Source organism: Ranitomeya variabilis, chromosome 2 (assembly GCF_051348905.1).
Source record: "Ranitomeya variabilis isolate aRanVar5 chromosome 2, aRanVar5.hap1, whole genome shotgun sequence".
NCBI lineage: Eukaryota > Metazoa > Chordata > Amphibia > Anura > Dendrobatidae > Ranitomeya > Ranitomeya variabilis.
The window spans coordinates 446,235,977-446,253,190 of NC_135233.1; the positions used below are offsets into that span (position 1 = coordinate 446,235,977).

General features: G+C 45.2%; 1 protein-coding gene across 1 annotated transcript in view; it reads right to left on the reverse strand.

Annotated features, from left to right (window-relative positions):
• The window catches only part of PRMT3 (protein arginine methyltransferase 3), a 111,362-nt gene that overhangs the window by 80,126 nt on the left and 14,022 nt on the right, over positions 1-17,214 (reverse strand). Inside the window, exons 8-9 of the mRNA XM_077287181.1 lie at positions 11,361-11,426; positions 8,651-8,772 (exon numbers count right to left, since the gene is read on the reverse strand). Coding sequence (XP_077143296.1) covers positions 8,651-8,772; positions 11,361-11,426 — 188 coding nt within the window. The remainder of the gene's footprint in view (positions 1-8,650; positions 8,773-11,360; positions 11,427-17,214) is intronic.

Here is a 17,214-nt window from a genome sequence, read left to right on the forward strand (position 1 = left end):
ATATCACCTTCAAGCTGAATATATGGGATTAATTATAACTGGGGAAGTAAGAGCTGACACTTCATCTTCCATTGAAGTGGGGACCTCCTGCAGTGAAAAGGTAATTACAACAGGAGATGAGCTCTGAAAACCAGACTTTAAGCCCAGGATTCGTTTACGCAGAAGTGGAAAAGCACACTTACGAGGCAAGAGCATCCCCTGTTCAAAGGGCTTGTCTGAGACACTTTGAAGGCAGTGATCAATGATGAATATTGGGGTTTGCACCGATCCGATATTTATGGGAGATATATTTTCGGCGTCGCAGTAAAGGGACAAACATTATGCATTCACTCACATTACAATAAGGACATTAGAACTGCTCCAACTTAAAATAAGCAGATGGATGATGCTATCCATGCCATGTTTAATCTTTATAGAAAGGTATAATCGCAATAGGAAACATGATGACAATATCTATCACCTGGGATTTCCAGGGACGAAGATATCCTGAAAGCTGGGGATCTGAAACTTCTAAAAAAGACCACAACCAGCCCCCAATATGAGCTAACCAAGGGGAGGTATGTGGGCATAACTTATCTAATAAAAAGCAGAATTTGGGTTTTTGCATTTTTTCAGTCCTTGAAAGATACAGCTTGCTGTGGGTTCTGCCCGTTTTCCTAAAGAGTATCTCCCTCCGCTAAGCTCTGATCCATTTCCGGGACATCAGGTTTAGTACACTACTTTTGTTATCCCTTTAATTACCATAGTTTTCGGACTATAAGATGCACTTTTATCCTCTAAAATTTTGGAGGAAAATGGGGGTGCGTCTTAAAGTCCGGATGAATTTACCAAGAGTCTCATCCCAGGCTGATGCGTGGAAGTTTCGGAGATGCTCGGTGGTGCGGGGGCTCCACCGACATTTTGGAAAATCACAGAGCTCCCACACATCCATCCCAGGCACTTACATTGCTGTAATGCTGTGGTCTCCAAGACAATGGCCGCCGAAGGCCTCGCATGTGGAGATTGAGATCTCAGGAGACGAGATCTTGGTGTCAAGATCTCATTGTGCGCATGCGCCACCTCCAGCAGCCATTTACCTGGAGATCACAGCATTACAGCAATGGAAGTATGGGAGTCCGGGCTTCCACAAAATGTCAGTGGACCCCCCGCACCACCGAGCATCTGCGAAACTGCCGCGCACCATCCTGGGATTGATGTGTGGGGGCACCGGGCTTTCACAAAATGGCAGAGCCCCCCGCACCACCGAACCTGTCGCACCAGCCTGGGATGAGTCAGATCATTGCCAGACCACCGAACACCTCCTGTGACCACGCTCCACATCACACCCTACCCCCGGTATGCTGAATTCGGACTGTAAGATGGACCCTCATTTGAAGCATTAATTTTTTTCCCTATTTTTCTTCTGAAAATTTGGGGTGCGTCTTATGGTCCGGTGTGTCTTATAGTCTGAAAAATGCGGTATGTATGATTGTACACGCAGTATTGTTTTGTTTACATTTTCTATCATCTTTGTGTATTTTTTATAACCATTGCCTACCTTTCCAAATTACATGCGGTATGTACAGGGGTTGGACAAAAGAATGGAAAACTCCAAACGTTTTGGCATCATAATCTTCGAACATGTGATAAACATGCAAACCATGACATATGGTAATGTTTTGTAGTTGATTATTTGTGTTATGTGATATGTGTATGTAAATTAACTGATTGTTTTGCAGAATTGTAAGAACATTTATGAGAACCTGATACCAATGGCAGACCTCTCGGATTTTCAAAGAGGCCAAATTGTTGGTGCTCGTATGGCAGGCGCTAGTGTAACAGAAAGTGCCCGAATGCTTGGCATGTCAAGAGGTACCGTCTCCAAAGTAATGACTGCGTTTGAAAAAGAAGTAAAAACGTCCGCAGCAAAGCACAGGTCCGGCCGAGAGTCGAAGTTGACTGAGAGAGACCGTCGGACTCTAAAGCAAATTGTGAGAGAGGATAGCAAGACCACAGCTCCGAAAATCACTGCTGAGCTCAATGAACATCTACAGAACCCAATTTCCACAAAAACTGTTCGTCAGGAGCTGCACAAATCTGGATTCCACGGAAGAGCTGCAATAAGAAACCCTCTGCTCTCAATGACAAATGTTTCCAAGCGTTTAGAGTGGTGTAGAAACCTACAGAATTTGTCCCTCGAGCAGTGGAAACATGTGATATTCTCAGACGAATCATCATTTACCCTATTTCCGGCCTCCGGCCGAGTGTACGTTTGGAGACAGCCGAAAGAAGCATTCCATCCAGACTGCCTTCTCCCAACCGTAAAACATGGTGGAGGTTCTGTGATGATCAGGGGTGCTATTTCTCTAGTCACCTTCCAAAGGCCCTCCCACCTCCCTCTCACCAGTGTCTTTCCTGTTCCCCATGGGACAGGAGAGGTTTACTTCATATGCAGTGGTGGCCGGTAACTGCTGCATCTAACAAGCTCTGGCTTGTATGTAACCGGGCAGCATGGGGTCGTATCTTACCTCCCCTCTCATGCTTCTCCCGTCGCGCCGCGCTGCGGTGTCCTCGGGACCTGTTCCTAGCCTTCCTGCGCCCCCGTGAGGGCAAAGCAGGCTAGCGTTCCTGACCGGAGTCCTCCTGGAGCTCTCCGGTCTCCTTCTCCTCCACATGCCGCTGGCGACCCGGAAGTGATCGCGCGCGTCACTTCCGGTCTTTTCTGGAGGCACTTCCGCCGGCGGTGTCTCGTGCAGGACGGCGTCCTCCACGCTGGACCATGGAGGGGAGGAGGTTTTTTCACATCGCTGGGGGCAGGAACATACCGCTGAGTATAAAACCTGCCAGAAAACGTCGCAGGTAAGACTGTCCTGTCATGGAGAGCAGTACCTGCCCTGCGCTTGCAGAGCCCAGCGCTGCCCCTGCCACAGTAAGTGCCGCAGGGACAGGGGTCCTTAGGTAGTAACTTGGGGGTATTTTTTAGTCATCACTCTCTCTCCCCTCTCATTACAGGGAGAAAAGTCTGCCCCAAAAACTACTACTAAAAAGAAGTGTGCCATCTGTAACATTAAGCTGCCACCATTATGGGAGAAAAAAACTCGGCAGGACCTGTACTGACAAGGTTGTCAGGGCAGAGCAACCTTCTTTACTAGAGGAAATCCGCTCTTTGGTCAAGCAAGAGGTGCAATCCTCCCTAGCGGCCTTTACCCCCCCACCCCCTCCGCCACACTCTCCAGCTAAAAAAAAGGAAAATCCAGGAGGAGGATTCTGAATCTGAGTCAGACCTCTCCTATGCCTCATGCTCGGGTCGACGGGAGGAACCTACGTCCCCTATAACCTCTGAAGCTACTAAGTATATTTTCTCTTCAGACTGGATTGAGGACTTAGTAGCTGCCGTACGCAGTACTATGGGGCTGGAGGAGGAGCCAGAACCACAGTCCATACAGGACCAGATGTTTGGTGGCATAACTAAGGGTAAACGGGTAGGGTTTCCAATCCACTCGAATATATCTGATATGATTGACCAAGAGTGGGAATTACCTGAAAAACGTCTCAGTACTCCATCCGAGATGAAGCATAGATTCCCCTTAGAAGGGGATTTAGCCAAATGGGATATCCCTAAAGTTGATTCTCAGGTGGCAAGAGTGGCTAAGAGGACGGCTCTTCCATTCGAAGATTCGTCACAGTTAAAAGATCCAATGGACAGGAAAATAGAAAGTCTGTTAAAAAAATAGTGGGAAACCTCCACGGTAGCCCTCAAAGTCAATATTGCATCAACATGTGTGGCTAGAGCTCTTTTCCGCTGGATAGGTGAACTAGAATCTCACATATCCCAGGGCACGTCTAGAGCTGAATTGTTGGACTCTCTACCCAGTCTCCTTAGAGCCACGGGTTTCCTAGCGGATTCCTCTATGGAAACTATCAGAATTGCTGCTAGGTCATTAGTACAGACTAACTCAGCTAGAAGGGCGCTGTGGTTAAAAATGTGGTCTGGTGATATCACCTCCAAGGCCAAATTGTGCGCCATACCATTTAAAGGTAACTACGTCTTCGGGCCTTCTCTGGATGACATCTTGGAGAAAGCAACCGATAAAAAGAAAGCCCTCCCAGAACAAAAAACTCCCAAAAAGAAGTTTTTTCGTCCCTTTCAGGCCCAAACCTCTCAAAGAGGGAAAGGCAAGTCCGGAAAGTGGAGTTACCCGAAGGGAGGGGGGATAAACATCCTTATCCCTCAGCAACAGCAGCAACAATCTCAACAGGAGAAGCGGTGACTTCGACCCGGTGGGGGGGGAGACTTTCAAATTTTGTTTCCCAGTGGCAAAACATCACCAGTTGCCCCTGGGTCCTCAATGTCATCAAAGAGGGTGTCCTAATAGAATTCATTTCCTCCCCCCCCCCCACGGGGTCTAAAAGTCACCTCCCTTCCCTCCTTGAAAGACCAGTCCATTTTGGAGTCGGGTCTCAGGGCCCTAAAGATGTCAAATGCGATATCCCAGGTACCGGAATCGGAGAGGGATCGGGGGTATTACTCTCGTCTATTTCTGGTTCCCAAACCATCGGGCGAGTCCCGTATTATTATAAATCTAAAGGGTCTCAATCGGCATACCAAATACCGAAGGTTCAAGATGGAATCAGTGAGAAATGCCATTCCCTTGATAGGTCCGCACTCCTTCATGGCCACTCTCGATCTGAAAGATGCCTACTTTCACATCCCCATTCACCAGAGACATCGCCAATATCTCAAATTTGCAGTACAGAAGGGGCGTCTGATAGAGCACTATCAAATCAACGTTCTTCCATTTGGAATTTCCTCTGCTCCAAGAGTATTTTCCAAAATAATGGGGGAAGTAGTCTCCTTTATCCAGAGGCAAGGCGTCTGTATAGTGCCGTATCTAGATGACCTTTTGTTAGTGGCTCCTACCAAACAAACCCTAGAGAGTCTCATGTATCAAAGACTCTCGATATTCTAACATCTCTCGGATGGGTGCCAAATTTGGAGAAATCTCACCTACGACCCTCCAAATGCAGGAGATTCCTGGGAGTTCTTCTGGACTCTGCAAGACAAATGTCCTTCCTCCCATTGGAACATCGTCTAACCCTACTATCAAAGGTCAAGACATTCAGGGACACCAGATCCCCTACAATCAGAGAAGGCATGTCTCTTCTAGGATCGATGACAGCCTGCATCCAATCGGTACCATGGGCCCAGGCCTATTCCAGGATTCTTCAGGCACATATCCTGCAGAATTGGGATGGTCATCCCAGTTCTTTGAACAAAAGGTTGTACACACCAGGTCGTGTCAAAGCCTCCCTGGCATGGTGGATAACCCCAAAAAATTTACAAAAGGGAGTCAGTTGGTCACAAGTCCCACTGACTACAGTTACGACAGATGCCAGCAAAAGAGGCTGGGGGGCCATGATAAATCACACCCCTTTCCAAGGTCTCTGGGACCAGTCAACAAGCAGGAAGTCTTCCAACTACAGAGAACTAAAAGCTGTAGAGGAAGCCCTGCTAGTAGGAGGTCATCTTATCAAGGGACATCACGTTCGGATATATTCGGACAATGTGACCACGGTGGCCCACATCAGACATCAGGGCAGTTCAAAGAACAACAGCCTGAAGAACATATCTGCCCGACTATGCTCCTGGGCAGAAAGACATCTTTTATCCCTGACGGCAGTTCACCTGAAAGGCTCATCCAACACTCAGGCAGACTATCTAAGTCGCCAGGACATACATCCGGGGGAATGGTGTTTGAGCAACCGAAGTTTCGAGATGCTGGTGAACAAATGGGGTCTTCCAGAAATCGACCTCTTTGCATCCAGCCAAAACGCGAAAGTCGAAGCCTTCTTCTCACTAAACCCCAGGGACGGCTCCAAAGGAGTGGATGCACTAGCCCAGAAATGGAATTTTCGGCTAGCCTATGCGTTTCCACCAATTCCGATATTGGCGAAAGTCTTGCAGAAGGTGCGGGAAGAACAAACACCAACCATATTGGTAGCTCCGTTGTGGCCAAAGAGGAGTTGGTACAACCTGATAGTGATCTACAGGCGGATGGTCCGTTCCAATTTCCGATAGAAGACGACCTTCTTTCTCAAGGACCAATCCATCTCCTAGATGCCCACAAATAGAATTTGGCGGCATGGCTACTGAAGCCCAAATAATAAGAGCCAGAGGACTATCAGAGGCAGTGGTTTCCACACTTCAAAAATCTAGGAAACCGGTAACCATTGCTATATATAATAAGATCTGGAAGAAATTCTCATCTTTTTGTCTTCCTGAAGTGCCAGATCCCTTCAATCCGAATTTATCAAAAATTCTAGACTTTCCGGCAAAAAGGCTTAGAAATAGGCCTCAGGCCTAGCACCCTAAAAGTTCAAGCTTCCGCCCTCAGTTCGATATTTGATCAGGATCTGGCAAATCATCGCTGGATTAAGAGGTTCATGATATCAGCTTCTAGAATGAACCCTAAGAAACGAATAACCGTACCACTGTGGGATCTCAACCTGGTGCTACAAGGGCTCACAGGTACCCCCTTCGAACCATTATCCTCCTGCTCCCAGAAAAATCTGATCTATAAAACAATTTTTCTAGTAGCCATTACATCAGCAAGGAGGGTGGGAGAATTACAAGCCCTCTCAATGAGAGAACCATACCTGTCCATTCGACATGACTCTATAATACTGCGCCTAGACCCTTCCTTTCTTCCAAAGGTCGTATCAGATTTCCACCGCTCTCAGGAAATTGTTCTACGTTCTTTTTGCCAAAATCCTACAAATCCAAAAGAAGAGAGATTCCATATGCTGGACGTCAGGCGCATTGTATTATTTTACCTAGAACAAACCAGTTCTTACAGAATTGACCAGAATCTATTTGTCCATCCATCGGGACAAAACAAAGGGAAGAAGGTAGCCAAAAGTACTATTGCCAACTGGATAAAGAGAGCAATAGCAGAAGCATACCTGGCTCAAGACAAAACTCCTCCAGTGGGAATCAAGGCTCATTCGACTAGATCAACCTCAGTCTCCTGGGCAGAAAGAGCAGGTGCATCAGCAGAGCAAATCTGCAGGGCAGCTACATGGTCTTCGTTGCATACTTTCTCCAGACATTATGTAATGCCCAACAAGGATTTAGCCTTCAGCCGGAAAGTACTCCAGGCTGTTGTCCCTCCCTAGCGCCAATTAGTTGGTATTCCTCCGTATGCCGTCGTGGAAGGTGACTAGAGAAAATAGAATTATTCTTACCGTTAATTCGGTTTCTAGGAACCTTCCACGACGGCGCTATTTCCCTCCCTATATCCTGGATTTAAATCTGGGATTCAAGGTAAACCGGTGCTATGGTTTTCAGTTATAAGTCACTGGTGAGAGGGAGGTGGGAGGGCCTTTTAACCTCTCCATTTCCTGTTCCCCATTAGGGCAAAGAGGCAACCTCCGTATGCCGTCGTGGAAGGTTCCTAGAAACCGAATTAACGGTAAGAATAATTCTATGTTCGTGGAGATCCGCCGGGCCAATGATAGCCCTTCGTGGAAGAATTAACAGCCGAGATTAATTTAGGCATTTTGGGCGACCAAGTGCATCCAATGGTTCCCGGAGGGGAACGCCATCTTTCAGGATGATAATGCACCAATTCATACAGCTAGAATCGTTAAAGCATGGCACGAGGAACATTCTAATGAAGCATCTCATCTGGCCTCCACAATCCCCAGACCTCAACATTATTGAGCATTTATGGTCGATTTTAGAAATTCAAGTTTTTAGAAGTCGATTTCCACCGCCATCGTCGCTCAAAAAACTGGAGGGTGTTTTAACTGCAGAATGGGCTAAAATTCCTTTGGAAACAATTCACAACTTGTATGAATCCATACCTCCGAGAATTTAGACTGTAATCGCCGCAAAAGGTGGACCTACACCATATTAAACTAACTTTTGTTAATGTTTCCAGGTGTTTCCATTATTTTGTCCAACCCCTGTACATTTTTATAGTACCGTTCCTCTTGTCCTGTAAACCACACCCGGAAGCCATACGCTACCTGTAACGGGTGTCCAATCAGCCTCTATAAACGTTGCCTCGTCCATCACTCATCAGTCATTCACGTGATTGTCCTGATGATTAGAGGCAGCAGAGTTGCGTCTTCTTGACAAACTGGTGGCAGCAGTGGGATCTTTACACTCTCCCCCAGTGTCATCTGTGACAAGTTTCATTTAAAAAAATATTCAAAATTTTGCTTTTACGGGCTCCTTGTTAACCCTGAAATTTCAACTTTGATGTGTTCTGTGGTCATATCAGCTGAGAAGAGCTCAGAAAAAGACAGATAGAAGAATTATAAACTCTCCATCAGAATGAGCTCACTGACAGATTTGCAGTTAACTCATTCTGCATTAGACATTACAACACAGAGGCTATAGCAGCCAAAGGTGCAAAGTATTTCATGAAACCCAATTACAAAAATGATTTTAGCCCACAATAAATACATTTAAAGTAAAAAAATATAAAAGTGAACAACAGAAAATGGCAATCAAAAGACAACCTGATGTCTAAGAAAATTAACATGGCTGAGGAGTGCCATTTTTAATCCTTTTGCGCAACTTGCTGTATAGATATATTGATTGCACAAGGCATTAGGGTCCCATGAAGGGTCCGGTGGAGGGCGCTGCTCCACAGTCACTCACCGGATAATGTCCATGGCCTGGTAGATGATCTCTGACTGATCCACGCCGTACACTTTCTTGGCGCCGGCCTTTGCTGCAAACATTGATAGAATTCCAGTACCGCAGCCAACGTCAAGTACGACCTATGCAAGAGATCGGATGTCAATATCATAGCTTTCACATCAGGGGCTCTTACCTACCGAGTCAAGGAGGTGAAGAGGAAAAACTCTCAGAGGCACCAACTCTATGTAACCTCATGCATGAATCAGACAGCGGCAAGAGACAGAAAAAGACCTTCACAATCTGGACAACTCCGGATAGTTATAAACTGTGAGGACCACGGCGGAGATGGCCACGTGTGGAACCCCGCCACAGCTTCCCTGGATGACAGCAGCAACTCTCCAAAGATTCATAAGGCCTCTATACACATTAATGGTGGACTTGGCCATCAATGTAATGTGACTGGGGGTCCCTCGATGTCATCGGAGATAACAATAAAGCATCCCGATTTTAGTCTGGGAAGTACGCATCCACAACTAGTCACCCATTAATTAGCCCAGTTATAAAATAAAATAAAAAAAATCAATAAGCCACTTAAAGGGTCTCATTAGTAAGTATATAAAGGGATCCATAAATACATGGTGACCATATGAGGGGCCTGGGGTAGCTGCCAGGTTACCTTTAAGAGCAATTTCAATTTCCCACTCAGGATTTGCATATGGAAAATGCGCTGCTAATTACAGTAGCAGCACCGAAATCTGGAGAGAGCTTCAGTAACTGGAAATTTGCAATCTGCAGACGGTCACTTTGCTGTTGCAGATCTCACTTCACTTTGTGCAATGCAAAGACAAATCTGCAATAAAACCTGCAGCGGATTTCACGCTGTTTTTTTTTTCCGCTTTGGCGAATCGGCTGCGTACATAATAAGGTCTGCAGGGCTGAGCTGCAAAATTCAGAAAAAATAGTGATGTTATAGGTAGAAGCAGCCACTTCTAATCTCATGCAGCCCGATTTAATAGCAGTCGTAACAAAAGGGTGAAGCGAACCCGTCTGGTGCCATACTGATAGAGAGCATGCCCGATTATTGAAGGTTTGCAGGATATAGGCACTAATAAATATAAAAAAAAATATATATATATATATATATATATATATATATATATATATATATATATATATATATATATATATATATATATATACACATACACACACACACACAAGCCTATAGTCTGTAGCCGCACGGTTTACATCGATTGTCAAATTTATTCAAAACACATGTGGCCGATCTAGACAAGCTGTGAGATTTCCTGCTGGTAACTGAAGGGGTTAATGACGCCTGCTCTTTACATTCGGGTGAGCAGCATCCACAGGGTAAGGATCCAAGAGACAGAGAGCGAGGGCGAGAGAGACGGCCTCTGCAGTGCAAAACGTCCCCTTATAATTGAGGATTGCAGCAAGCCAACTGCGGCAGTGACTGGAGGGCGGCAGATGACGGCACAGCACGGCCTGGCGACACGTGCCCGGGCGAATGCATCGGACGGAGGTGGTGAACATTACTTACAGAAAATGTACTACTGAGCTCTGCGACCGATCAGAAGATGGGGATGAACCGCGACAACTTCTATACCACGCACACAGCAAGGCAAAGTGTAGAGTGTCAGCTCTGCAGGGAAGGGTTTGTCTGTCCCATAGGAAAGTAGGGTGACAACAGTGACGGCACAAGTGCATCCGAAGGGTTAAGTCTACAGACTTCATAAGAACACCGAACCCTGGCGAACATTACGAGAGGGAAATATATAGAAGAATCATTTTAAATCCTATCAATGTAGTTATTGGCTTGTCTACCTTATGGAGACAATTTATTTTATTAAATACATGTATTTGGGGCTAAGAAAACAAATTCTTTGTAGTTGACTTTCATTAAAAACAATGCAGTTTGTCTTCTACAGCCGCTCTGTCGCTGGCTGCAGAATGAGGTAACTGAGAATCCATCAGTGAGCTCATTATTATGGCCTGATGTAGAGTTTCTAATTCTTATGCCTTTTTCTGAGCTTTGCAGCTGATTTATGACCACAGACCGCACCAAAGTAGAACTTACAAAGTAACAAAAAAGCCTATAAAAGCGAGACTGGTGCTAATTTGTAAATGGAACCCAATTCTAAAAGTGTTTTTTAGCCTCAAATACATGAATTTAATAAAAATATGTAATAAAGGTTAAATCCATTTACAGGAAGCCATCCTTTAATATGGAGATGTCAAACAATGGGACTGATGACGATCGATGCACAGATTGCCAGCTCCTATGACCAGAACTGCAATATAAATTGTTCTAAGTGTAGCAGGTATGATGGGAGTGTATACTCACATTTTTATGTATTTTATACAAAAATGTTTTTTTGTTTTTTACATTTTTTTTTGTAATTCATAGCCAAATGTATTTTGTAATCACTTTGGGGTAAGGTTTTTTTTTTTTATCGCTTTTTTTCTCCCCCCAAGAAACGACCGCCTTCCGGAGCACACGCTCATCCGCCTGTTCATAAATAAAAGGCGGAAAATAAAAGCAATCCGGCGTTATCTGCACTCAGCAGTCTCCAGCACTTGACGAACATCCTCGGAGTTATACTTCTCCGGCATATTAAATCACCGGCTGTCACCGCCATCCTGCTCTGCCGTGACCAGCGCCTGCTCCGTCACAGCTTCCATCTCTCCGAGAGCTGCCTTTCCTCACCTTGTCCTTAAATATATCAGGATTCTGGTATATGAAGTTCCTGTAGCTTTCGGTCCGCACTGCGTCCTGAGAAAATGGGAAAAAAATTAAATAAAATATAAAACTTAGCATAAAGGAATTTTTTTTTTAATTTATTTTTTATTAGGAGTGTAATTTATTTTTATTTTTCCACCCCTCCTTTGGTTTAGGGAGGAGTGAAAAATGTTTTAACTTGTAATATAACATAAAATATATATAATGTTATGTTATAATTTAAAAAAAATAGATTTAATACAAGTAAATACAATATAAAAATAGTAACAAAAAATAGTAAAATAAAAAAAGTAAAAAGATAAAGTAAAACAAAAATAGTAAATAAAAGTAGTAAAAAAGAAAAATAGTAATAAAGCAAAAAATTAAAAAATTTGTAAAAAATAAAAACAGAAAAAAATAGTAAAAGGTCTATAAAAAAAAAACACAACATTTTCTTTGTCAGAAATACCGTAATTAGAATTATTTGCAAAAAAAAATAAAAATCTCTAAGTGAATTGCATTAATTTGCAATGATTTTCCCCCACCGGAGTGCGGCTGTTGCCGGCGATACTGTTAGGTTTTCCTCCTCCGCGAAGTGATCTTCTGCGGTAATTACAACTAATATAATGCAAATTGGGTTTGCCATCTCAAGCATGAAGCTCTGCAAAAGGTGATCAATAAAAATGACAAGGAAACGCCTGAAATCACATCTACTAAGAAAGTCATTTTTTTTCACTTTTTTCGTCTTTCACGATCGCTGTAAATACATTTTATTGTTGTGTTTTTAATCCCGTCTCCATTACATAGGTTCTCAGCGCAGGGTCACATGAGGGACTGCAACAATCTTGTACTCCACAGTATGTGTCAGTAGACTTATGGCTTAAATTTATTTGTTTTTTAACTAGAAAAACACCACTATTTCTCTGGTATCAGCCACCGGTGAGGTTCATTGTAGTGTACTTTAAAGGAAATAACAGAAAAATCTCACACTACTTAGCAGACCCAGAAACCGCATAAAAATTAAAAACACAATACAAAATACTAAATAAACAAAAAACAAAGTACAAAATAAAATAACATTACAGATAAAGGAGTTACAGATTCCCCTTCAGACTGTAATAACTCTCTGACAATTTCTCAGTTAACTCAGAAATTAAAAGTACAACAGAGGATATAGACGGCAACCGTTTTTAATGCAAAAAAATGGTGCAACATTTTTTTTATGAAATTATTTTTACCTTCAATTAAACATGCAATAAAGAGGATTGAAAATTTAAACAAAGTAGCAAAACCCATTACAAAAGAGAAAGCCCACTACAATTCAAAGTCTGTTTAATAAAGAAGCAATATGGCGGCCACCAGACTTCAGATCAGTAAAGGTTCGTTTATACAGTTCTATTGTGACTGCACAAAAAAAACCTCAACATGGCCATAATGTACGATGTAGCCCAACTGCGCCTTGTTATGCCGCAGTTACACGGGTGGAGAAGAACTACTCAGAATGTGCCGTTCAGGGCTACAGGAAAGCTGGGTGATCTCAATGAGTCCTTCAATACGTCTATGTGATTTACTATGGCAATCGTGCTGTAGAAACGCTCGGACACAGACAGCGTCTCTCAGCCAATGGCACATGGCCCCGCTGGCTCCAGGGGAGCCACATAATAGACATGGAGGTGGCAAATTAATAGTCACGACTCGTCCAGCCACGTGGGCAGGACCAGAGAGCTGAACCGCGAGCATTTAATTGATTATCTGAGGCCAGGAGCGCAGTTCATGAAGAAATCCAAATATTTTCTGCTACAACGATTTCTCGATTGACACCTGAACCTTTGCTATTTTTTTTTTCATGGCGTCAGCAAATCGGTCGGATTTACAGAACGGCATTTAACCCGGTGCAAAGAAATTAAAATCTCTGATCTGTAAAAAAAAATAAAAAAAAATCAGAGTTATTAGGCTTCGCTCACATGTATTGATGGAGTTTTCTGTGGGATTTTTGCAAGCAAAACCACATGTGAACACAGCCTATAACACATCACTAATAACTGCAGTCTCAAGGTCTTCGAAGGTCATGGGAAAAAAGGTTGGAATGTAAAAAGAAACCTAAAACTGGTTGAAAGGAAAAAAAAAATTATATATATATATATATATATATATATATATATATATATATATATATATATATATATATATATATATATATATAATATTTTTATAGTAATTTTTTAATATCCATCTATGTTCGGATTGATGCTCAATCATAAATGCATTAGAGACACTGTATAGAGAAACACCCCAAGAAATATGCCAACCCCCTTTACAGCACGCACAAGGAGATGTCACCCAGCTATCCTGCACTCCTCTGCCCTGGTCAATTTGTGCTGCATCCCCGATCTGAATGCTTTAAAGAAAGTCAGATTTGCATTTCACAATTTTTTTTACTCTTTTTTTTTTCCTATTAATTTCATTTTTTAAAGGCTTAGTCGCATCTATGAAGCATTTTCTTGCAGAGGTTTTACAATAGCTGCAGCAAAACGTGTTGATTTTTTCCGTTTTTTTTCCCCTCAAAAATAGGAATCATGGGTGCATCAGGTGATCCACAAATCAAGTCACAATTTTTGGCAATGCACTGGGTTTTGTTTTTGTTTTTTTGCAACAGTGGCCTTCCAAAACAATAGCAACGCCTTGCAACATTTTTGCCAGGATTTCGTAAAACTGCAGCAAAAAGGAAAGAAAAAAAAAAAGTAAAACATGAGTTCCAGTGGATTTACAAGTGTTTTTTCTTTTTCCCCTCTCTTTTCTCGATTGATTAAAAAAATAAATAAATAAATAAGGAGATTTTTGTGTACTCACCGTAAAATCTCTTTCTCCGAGTCAATCATTGGGGGACACAGGACGAATGGGTGTTATGCTGCTGCCACCAGGAGGACACTAAGTTAAACACACACAAAAGATTAACTCCTCCCCTGCAGTATACACCCACGGCTGGACAATCCGGAGCCAGTTCGGTAACAAAGCAGTAGGAGTAAACCAGTTAAAAACAGAAAACATGTTATAGTCAAAAACACAGACTGAAAAGAATAACCAAGCCAAACTAGGCTAACAGGGAGGGTGCTGTGTCCCCCAATGATTGACTCGGAGAAAGAGATTTTACGGTGAGTACACAAAAATCTCCTTTTCTCCTACGTATCATTGGGGGACACAGGACGAATGGGACGTCCCAAAGCAGTCCCTGGGTGGGCAACAAGAAGTTATAAATGCTGTGCGTGCCTACGAGCTACAGATGAGACACTGCCGCCTGTAGGATTCGCCTACCGACGGACGCGTCTGCCGAGGCCTGAGAGTGCACATGGTAGTGCTTCGTGAACGTATGTAGGCTGGACCATGTGGCAGCCTTACAGACCTGTGCTGCCGATGCCTGATGCCGAATGGCCCAGGACGCGCCGACTGACCGGGTAGAATGAGCCTTGATCCCCGGAGGTGCGGCGTGACCCTTGACACGGTAGGACTCTTGGATGGCGGAACGAATCCACTTGGCAATGGAGGCCTTGGAAGCGGGTAGACCCTTCCGTGGCCCTTCCGGAAGAACGAACAAGGCGTCTGACCTACGGAGAGACGCAGTTCTGGAGACATAACGTCTGAGACCCCTCACTAGGTCCAGAGTGTGGAGCGCCCTTTCCGTGCGGTGAGAAGGAGCAGGGCACAGTGAGGGAAGAACAATCTCCTCATTAAGATGGAATGAGGAAACGACCTTCGGAAGAAAAGTCGGACATGTCCGTAGAACTACCTTGTCCTGGTGGAACACGAGGAAAGGAGGTTGGCAAGACAGGGCTGCTAGCTCAGAGACACGTCTAATAGACGTGACAGCCACGAGAAAGGCAATCTTCCACGATAAGAACCGCAAGGACACTTCTTGCAAGGGTTCAAAGGGTGGCTCTTGAAGAGCACAGAGGACCAGATTCAGATCCCATGGTTCCAAGGGCATCTTGTAAGGTGGAACCATATGAGAAACTCCCTGGATGAAAGTCTTGACTTGCAATTTGTTTGCAATCCTTCTCTGGAAAAGAACCGAGAGAGCAGAAATTTGGCCCTTAAGAGAGCTGAGAGCAAGGCCCAAGTCTACGCCTGATTGGAGGAATTCCAAAATGTGAGGAATAGAAAATTGGAGGGGAGACCGACCCCGATCTCTGCACCAGGCGAAGTAAGCCTTCCAGGCGCGGTGGTAGATGCGCATGGAGGAAGGCTTGCGTGCGCGGAGCATGGTAGATATAACCGTCTGGGGCAAACCCTTCTGCCTCAGTACCCAGGACTCAACGGCCACGCCGTTAAAGATAGGGCCTCTGAGTTCGGGTGGTAAATGGGCCCTTGAGACAGAAGGTCTGCGCGACTTGGCAGCCTCCAGGGTACGTCTGAGACCAGTTGCACCATCTCGGCGTACCACGTCCTGCGCGGCCAGTCCGGGGCGATGAGAATTACTGGAATCCGTTCTGCCCTGATCTTCCTGATTACCTTTGCCAGAAGAGGAATTGGGGGAAAAATGTATGGGAGTCTGAAACCCTGCCATGAGAGGACTAGAGCGTCGGCTCCGAAGGCTGAGGGGTCGTGAGACCTGGCCATGAAGACGGGAACCTGGCAATTGAGGCGAGATGCCAACAGGTCCACGTCCGGAGTCCCCCAACGAGAGCATATCTGGTGAAAGACTGCGGGATGGAGAGACCACTCTCCGGGATCGAGGCTGTGGCGACTTAGAAAGTCCGCTTCCCAGTTTTCCACGCCCGGGATGTAAACTGCTGATAGTATGGAGTGGTTGGTCTCGGCCCAGCGGAGAATGAGCGATACCTCGACCATGGCCGCCTTGCTGCGAGTGCCCCCTTGCCGGTTGATGTAGGCTACCGCAGTGGCGTTGTCGGACTGGACTCTGACCGCGCGGCCGGAAAGAAACGGCTGAAACTGGCGGAGTGCCAGTCGGATTGCCCGAATCTCTAGGATGTTGATGGGCAGCTGGGATTCCTGCGGGGACCAGCGACCCTGAGTCGAGTGGCATCGGAACACAGCGCCCCAGCCGAAGAGACTGGCGTCCGTTGTGACGACCAACCAGTGCACCGGAAGAAAGGACTTCCCCCGAGTCAGGGAGGACCTCTTGGTCCACCACCTGAGGGACTGCCTGATTGAGCGAGAGAGCAGGAGACGGCGGTCTAGCGAGGCAGGATTCCTGTCCCATACTGCTAGAAGGGCGTGCTGTAGGGGACGGAGGTGAAATACCGCAAAGGGCACTGCCTCCATTGCCGCCACCATCCTGCCGAGAACCCTCATGGAGAAACGTAGGGAGTGAGGGAGAGGTTGGGTAAGCTTTCGGACTTCTCTCTGCAGAGTGGATACCTTTTCCGGAGGTAGAAGTACTAGACCCCGAGAGGAATCTAGGATCATCCCCAGGTAGGATATGGTTTGAGCCGGGACTGGAGAAGATTTTTTGAAATTGATCTTCCAACCCAGGCGCAAAAAGGTATTTATCGTGACGTCTACTGCTTCTGAGCAGGACCGAAAAGAGGGACCCTTTATGAGAATGTCGTCCAAGTAGGGCAACACCACTATACCTCGAGCATGGAGAATGGCCACGGCAGCTGCCATGACCTTGGTGAATACCCGAGGGGCAGTGGCAAGCCCGAAGGGTAGGGCGACAAACTGAAAATGGTGTCCCTGGACCGCGAAGCGGAGGAACCGCTGATGAGACGGTAGGATGGGGATGTGCAGATAAGCGTCCTGCACATCTAGAGATGCAAGAAACTCGCCCTCTTCCAGAGAGGCAATCACCGAGCGGAGGGACTCCATACGGAAATGATGTACG